The following is a 7,266-nucleotide window of genomic DNA, read 5'->3' as shown; positions in this document are numbered from 1 at the left end:
TTTCTTCTTGTGTTTAATCTGGTAATTATAAACCTAACCATAACCAAGAAAACACAACTTAGTGGTTAGTGCCCCCCAAAAAAAAAAAAAAGTTAAAACAAAGGAAAGAAAGAAATATGTGCAAGTAATTTTGTCCTACCAAACAATCCCTAAAATTATACGACGTCGTTGTTGGACCGACCCTCTCTTAGCAATTTTGACCGTCTACAGTTGAAAAAAACCTTTTTATTATTATTATTTTCTGGACAACTATTTTTTTTTTCCTTCTTGCATTAACTATTTAAAAACAATAAATTCTTAAAACAAAATCCGTATATATTATCTTTACCGTATCCAAAAAGGCAAAAACTTGTGGATATGGGTGTGGGAAAATAGAAAAAATACATTATCATTGACCATCAGCTAGCTATCGTCACGTTGGCCGCTTCCATACCCGTACTGTTTCCGGACCGACGGAGACGCCGCCGGAGAAGGAGGAGAAGAAGAAGAAGAAGCAGCAGCTTAGGGCTTTTCTCGGAGCTCGAAATTCTCTTTCTGGGTTTTATTGGTTTCTGGGGTTTTCATTTGGGTATCTGGGGTTTCGTCTGGTGGAGGGTGAGGAGCATGAAGGACTCAAGCTCGGATCTTTTCGATCCCCGGACGACCATGGAACCCGAATTATCGCCGGAAGGCGTTGCCGGGTCGAGTTCGGATTCGGACTTCGCGTTTGCGTTCAATGATAGCAATTTCTCGGATCGGGTGCTGAAGATTGAGATCGTGGCTGATTTGCCGGAGAGCAAGTCGGACGGGGAGGGATGTAACAGCATCGCCGATTGGGCCCGGAATCGAAAGAGGCGCAGGGAGGATATTAAGAAAGATAGTGGTGAGTTCGTCTTCTTCTTCTTCCAATTTTGCGTGACGCTGGTTTATGTAACGTTTCTTCTTGGGGCTTGATCACTGTATGCATTTGTTTTTATTTTTGTTTATTTTGTTTTCCTTTTCATTTTCTTGTGATATTTTGTAGATTTATCCATTAAATGCTCATTGTTGAATGTTTAGATTATCTTGGGTTTAGTTGATGCTAATTGGGAATTTTGGATGGTATTTGTTGCTGAATTTTTAATTTTTAGAGGATCTTGGAGTTCATGGTTAGGGATTTTTTAAGACAGGGAAAAAAAAGCATTTTTGTTTGTTTAGTTTTATTTTTCATTTTTATGTGATAATTTAGTTCAATTTGATGCTAAATGGGAATCTTGGATAGTGTTCATTGCTGAATATTGAGTTTTTAAATTGCCTATGATTCAAGGTTTTGGCTTGTTAAATAGTGGAAAAATCTATGAGGTTTTATAGGTTAATTTAGGGCAGAGATAAAAGTCAAAGCTTGTCATGCGGACTTTGTTTGTTTTTTTTTTCAGGTGGGTAGGGGCAGGGGTGGTGTTTATATAATTATGTGATTCATTTCTTTGATGGGAGGGGATGGCAGCTCTGTGTATAAGAGTCTTGAGAGTTTGTCTATAAGTTTGGTTTGTTGGCATTGTGTTTAAAAGAGACGGAATTGAGAGAGGAATCGTTGATGCTTTCACTGCTAAGTGGGAGAGATGAGAAGGGGATGGATTGGTTTTTAACGGTAAAGCACAATGTAAGCATATCTGTTCGACCCAGTTAAAGCTTGATATATACATTGTTGTCCCACAACCTAACAACTTAAGTTTTTAGGTGAAGTGATTGTCTAATATAATATCAGAGCTGGATATGAAGAGGTTTTGATTTCTAGTCTTTTCACTCTTGTTGCCTGTGTTTATTCTGTAGTGTTTACAAAATTATTATATTCCCTGTAATGGATGTTTTCTATCATGTGTTTATCCCTCCGCGTACTGTTGGGCTGCACATGCTTTGGGGGTGGGGGGTGGAGGGTGGGGGAGTGTTAAAGTTTGACATACATTTTTGGTCCACAACCTAACAGCTTAATCTTTTAGGTAAAGTGGTTGTTTAACAAGCCCAAAATGTGCAGCAATGGTCTGATGGTGAAAGTTGCATGGTTCTTTCTTGGAGTTCTCCCTTTTATCTATGACTTTGTTATTGGCTGCTTTCCTTTTTGCTAATGTTTTCATATTTTTGGGGCAATTTTTAAACCTGCATGACTTTGTTGGAGAATTTAATGTTAGGTTGAGGTTTTCAGCTGATCTTGATTCCAAATAGAGAACATTCATAATTGCCCAGTTTCTTGATGGCCAATTGCAAAATGTACCATCTATTCTGTTTTTTAAGTTGAGTTGGATTTGGAATCACAATATTTGCAACTTCCTTCTGTCGTGCCTTTAGGATAAGTGTCGATTTTTTCCTAAATATAATTGTTGAGTTGTGTTCATATTTAGAGGTGTGGTTTGCTTGAAGTGAAGGTTTTGCATGGAGGTATAGAGGCCTGAAGGGGCATCTGAGTTGAACCATAAATAACCATGTAGGGTATTTTTTGGAGTCTGGGCGCTGTATTGCCCCTATATTGTTACATGAAGGTGTTTAATGGTTTCAAAATTTATATCTGTAATCAAGAGTTGAAATTGTAGGGCAGTTTTAGTTGACAATATTATGGAGATTCTGCATGAGTTTTGTGGACATAAGTGCACAAACCGAACCACATAAAATTTTGTTGTATTCTTCTTATTCTGTTATGTTTTCTTTTGATTTGTTTTGTGCATGCATTAACCTAGTTTATATTTACAACAATATTCATTGGTTAAGAATATTTTGGCTTTCGTAGATTTTGAATAGGATGGTGGATGAGAAGTCTTGCTCATCTATTTCTGGTAAAAGCCTTTTCTTTTTAATTGCTCAAATTTTATAGACGTGCTCTGTTAGTATTGTTGGTTACCTGCTGTAATGCAGTTAAGGATAATTGCTTTATCACCAATTGTTATAATCCAGTGATGTTTAAGTTGGACTGTTCACCTTTTATCTTTTCCCAGGTTTTCCTTTATCTCTTGCTGAGCAAGCTTAAATGCACTAGCTGCAGGCACATACTATGGTGGTGTTTGGTTCAAGTTATCAAAAATATTCCCATGGAATGACATTTCCAGGAATCCTTCCTGGGAATGGATGCTTGCCTCATGGGAATATTTTTTTGCTTGTAATGCAATATAAGATTCTTAGGAATGTACACTTGATACCAATTTAGTATTTGGTTTACAATGGAAATCCTTCAAATATTTCAAAAAAGATTATAATTATACTCTTGACTTATGTATGAACAACACATGAAGAACAATTATATTTTAACCACAAAAACTGCTAAGTATATGTACTAAATTAAATCCATATTCTAAAATTTTCAACCATCATTTCAGTACAAAATAATTCAATTAGCTGGAATATGGGGGCAATATGGTCTGGAAATTTCAACCATTATTATATTGTGATAGCATAACACTAGTGCTTATATTGTTTATTGCTTTCTATTTTTATTATTCTGATAATTATTTATTACAAATATAATAGTAGTGTTTGCCGACACCATATTATGGGGGCAGTATAGCCCAATCGGACAAAATATCTTTGGGAACGGGTATTCCGTGAAACTTACCCTTGATGAAGCATGGGAATTAGATTCCCATATTTTGTGGGAATCCTTCATTCTCTGCAAATGTGAGATTATTGCCACGTCCAATTCTAATTCCAAAAGCAAACATGGGAATGGAATGCCATGGACATCACATTCCTAGGGATGGTGAAAGATATTGTGAACCGAATGCCCCTGCATGCGCTTGCTCCACAACCCTAATGTTATGGTTTTTAGGGAGATAACTGAGTAATGCTTGGTTTGTTGTTGTTGTTGTTTTTGGAAGATAACTGAGAGTTTAGATACAATGAGAATAGGGTAGTTTTATTAAACTTCTAGAAGGGCATTTTAGGAAGAATGAGGGGAAAATTTAGGATGAAAACTGCCCCCCTCTTACTTTAATTAGTAGTAAAGATAATCTGACTTTCATCCATGTGGTTACTGACTCAGACTCAAATAACTCTTTTACCCATAGTTGTAGACGTTCTCGTGCACCGTGAAGAGCAGATTTTGAACTGTAACATGCCGGATACTGAGGATGGTTTGCCCTATGAGAATCAAGATGAGGAAGCTGTGGCAATGATTGAGGAATCGCCTCCAGGTGTTGGAGTGAATACAAATCAGCTGGGTACACGTGTTATCTATTTTTAATTTTTGTCTTTTAGTGATATTGTTTTTTGCTGTGGTTTATTGCAATGACTCTTCTGGAAATCAAATTTATCTTGCTTGCTGAAGGATAATTTTGAAAAATTTCTGTTGCCTATTATAGTTTAGAAACTTTTTAACGCTCTTTTTAGCTGCATTACATGGATTCCAAGCTCAATAAGATGATTTTTTAGGCGATGAACCTACTCATAGCAATGATTCATCTTGGAGCATGGACTTTTCAACCGTTCTTAGAGTGAAGACATTACATATTAGCTCTCCAATTTTAGCAGCGAAGAGTCCATTCTTTTATAAGGTAAGGGGTTTTAGTTTGGCCTTTGTGCCACTTTTCTTCTTTGGCTTTTCAAATTTGCCTTCTGATTTTTGTTCTTTTGTAGCTTTTCTCAAATGGGATGAAGGAATCTGAACAGCGACATGTTACTCTAAGAATCAATGCTTCTGGTAAGTACAGGAACACTCATTAGTTCTACATCTGCCTATGGCTTTATACAAGCCTCTTGATTGTATTCATCTGATAATTTATGAAAATTCTAAGTTTCATGTAGTCAGTTATGTGGTAGTTGGTATTATTCCTAGGTTCAGTGGCACAAATGGATCCAATTCTTGGATTCTAGTAATTTTTTCCTTGTCTTTTTTCCTTTTATAATTGGAAACTGGACAACATTAACTTACCATAGCTTCTTTTTTGTGTACTGTGGAGCAGAAGAAGCTGCCCTCATGGACCTCCTGAATTTTATGTATAGTAATACTTTATCAACAATGACACCTGCTGCTCTGCTGGATGTGCTGATGGCAGCGGACAAATTTGAGGTTGCTTCTTGCATGAGATACTGCAGCCGATTATTGCGGAACTTGCCCATGACTTGCGAATCTGCCCTGCTCTACTTGGATCTTCCTTCTACTGTTTTAATGGCTGAGGCCGTTCAGCCTCTGACAGAAGCAGCAAAGCATTATCTTGCTGCTCGTTATAAGGACATAACTAAGTGGGTTTAACATTCTTCAATCCCCTTTCTTTTTCTCTCTAAGAAAACTAAAAATGCTCTGTTCCATTGTTGGTGGTCGCTGTGTCCCTTCCAAGTGTTCACTAATTTCGTTCCTCACTTTTTTTTTCCAATTTGCTCCTTTTCTCACCAGGTTTCAAGAAGAGGTGCTGAATTTGCCGCTAGCTGGAATTGAGGCTGTACTCTCCAGTGATGATCTACAGGTGGCATCAGAGGATGGTGTTTTTGACTTTGTGCTGAAATGGGCCCGGATTCACTACCCAAAACTGGATGATCGACGAGAAGTCCTTGGTACCCGCCTTGGTCGCCTCATCCGATTTCCTTATATGACATGCCGAAAGCTGAAGAAAGTTTTGACCTGCATTGACTTTGAACCCGAAATTGCATCCAAGGTCGTGCTTGAGGCTCTCTTCTTCAAGGCTGAGACAACATATCGACAACGATCACTTGCTGCAGATGATGCCAATACCTATTACCGCCGTTTTGTGGAGAGGGCTTACAAGTACCGCCCAGTTAAGGTGGTGGAGTTTGAACTGCCTCGACAGCAGTGTGTTGTGTATCTGGACCTGAAACGGGAGGAGTGTGCGCATTTATTTCCTGCTGGGCGGGTTTACTCACAAGCTTTCCACCTGGGTGGGCAGGGGTTTTTCCTGTCAGCTCACTGCAATATGGACCAACAAAACTCCTTCCATTGCTTTGGCCTGTTTCTAGGAATGCAAGAGAAGGGGTCGGTGACTTTTGCAGTTGATTATGAGTTTGCAGCTCGGTCAAAGCCAACTGAGGAGTATATAAGCAAGTACAAAGGAAACTATACCTTCACAGGGGGGAAGGCAGTTGGGTATCGTAACTTGTTTGCTATAGCTTGGACTTCTTTCATGGCGGATGACAGTCTTTATTTTATTAATGGCATCCTCCACCTCCGGGCTGAGCTCACTATCAGGCAATGAGTCTTCATGTTTGCTTTCTTCAACTGCTTCCTATCCTTGTTTTTTAGACGTCAGGAAGGCCTAGGTAGGTATATCTTTTCAGTTCCATCAGATAAGTGACATGAAACATCTAACATTGTAATCTATATTTGTGTATATGCAATTTCTTGTTTTCATTTATTTGTATTTTCCTATTAGTTTTCAACTTCTGGCTTGCTTAAAAGCATGTAATATTTGAATTTACATGGATAAACTTTCTGAGTATTGAGGAGTGTAATAGAGATGATCTTAACATGTTTGTATGGTTGAACTGCAACTTCTTGAACTTGTATTTTCCTCTCTCGTATGGCGGTTGAAACTGGAGTATGGCTGGCTCTGGTTTTGGACAGAAGCCCTCTTGGCATGGCTTGCTCCCAAGGTCTATACATATTGATTCTGCTGCTTAATGTGGGCATGTGCATATTAAAGAGATACTGTCTCTCCATGTTTTGTTTGATACAAGGAAAACATGTTTCTTAGGCTGAACCATTTGACCAGCAGTAGCCTTGTGATTCTTTCTCCTGATGCTAGTTTGACTTATGCTGCACGTAATTAGAACTAAGAGGAAGGAGCAGTCAACGTGAAAAGTTGATCTTTTTACCATGAAGAACTTAGAAAGTGTATTAGGGTAGTGTTTGGAAGAAAGAATTTTAGCCCTTAAATTTGAATGTAAATTAATTTGAATAAAATTTAATAATTTTTATATTATATTTTATCTAAATTTTTAAAAATTTAATTCCTAGTCTCAAAGACCCCTAATATGGGGTGGGCATACCTTTTTCCTTCTCTTGCTCTCCTAATAATTTTGAAACCATGGCACATGAGTCTTGCTGGGTCATATCACATTGCTCATGAGGTATGCAAGTCTTTCTTGTCAATTTTCATCAATTCTTCCACAAAAATAGGAAAAATGAAAATTGGAGAAAATAAACTTACAATATATATATATATATATATATATATATTTCAAATATACTTTTATTACATCAGAATAATTTTCTTTCTTTCCTAGCTTTCATTGGAAGGTGGTCAACAAACATTTTTTTTAAAAAAATTTTTTGTTCTCCCTTGTCATTCCTTATCTTATCAAACATAGCCTTTG

The 7,266-nt window shown here is 37.5% G+C and overlaps 1 protein-coding gene across 3 annotated transcripts; it reads left to right on the top strand.

Annotated features, from left to right (window-relative positions):
- Positions 1 to 311: 311 nt before the first annotated feature.
- LOC131158436 (BTB/POZ domain-containing protein POB1-like) lies at positions 312 to 6,435 on the top strand. 3 transcript variants are annotated; one of them, XM_058113308.1, is made up of 6 exons: positions 312 to 862; positions 4,008 to 4,160; positions 4,372 to 4,493; positions 4,576 to 4,639; positions 4,902 to 5,181; positions 5,333 to 6,435. In XM_058113308.1, the coding sequence occupies exons 1-6, from the start codon at positions 604 to 606 to the stop codon at positions 6,144 to 6,146; spliced, it is 1,692 nt and encodes a 563-aa protein (XP_057969291.1). In that variant the 5' UTR covers positions 312 to 603; the 3' UTR covers positions 6,147 to 6,435. The 3 variants fall into 3 exon arrangements, with proteins under 3 accessions (XP_057969291.1, XP_057969292.1, XP_057969290.1); XM_058113307.1 differs by having other exon boundaries at positions 348 to 862; positions 4,014 to 4,160; XM_058113309.1 differs by lacking the exon at positions 4,008 to 4,160 and having other exon boundaries at positions 315 to 862.
- The last annotated feature ends 831 nt before the right edge of the window (positions 6,436 to 7,266 follow it).

This window comes from Malania oleifera, chromosome 6 (genome assembly GCF_029873635.1).
Source record: "Malania oleifera isolate guangnan ecotype guangnan chromosome 6, ASM2987363v1, whole genome shotgun sequence".
NCBI classification, from domain to species: domain Eukaryota; kingdom Viridiplantae; phylum Streptophyta; class Magnoliopsida; order Santalales; family Ximeniaceae; genus Malania; species Malania oleifera.
Note: the sequence above shows the minus strand (reverse complement) of the source record. Positions and strands in the feature narration are given on the sequence as shown.

Bases quoted from the DNA above. Each gene is read 5' to 3' on its own strand.
- LOC131158436 (XM_058113308.1), top strand. From the start codon at position 604: ATGAAGGACTCAAGCTCGGATCTTTTCGATCCCCGGACGACCATGGAA. The intron at 863-4,007 runs GTGAGTTCGTCT...TTTTACCCATAG, and splicing joins GGATATTAAGAAAGATAGTG to TTGTAGACGTTCTCGTGCAC. The intron at 4,640-4,901 runs GTAAGTACAGGA...ACTGTGGAGCAG, and splicing joins TCTAAGAATCAATGCTTCTG to AAGAAGCTGCCCTCATGGAC.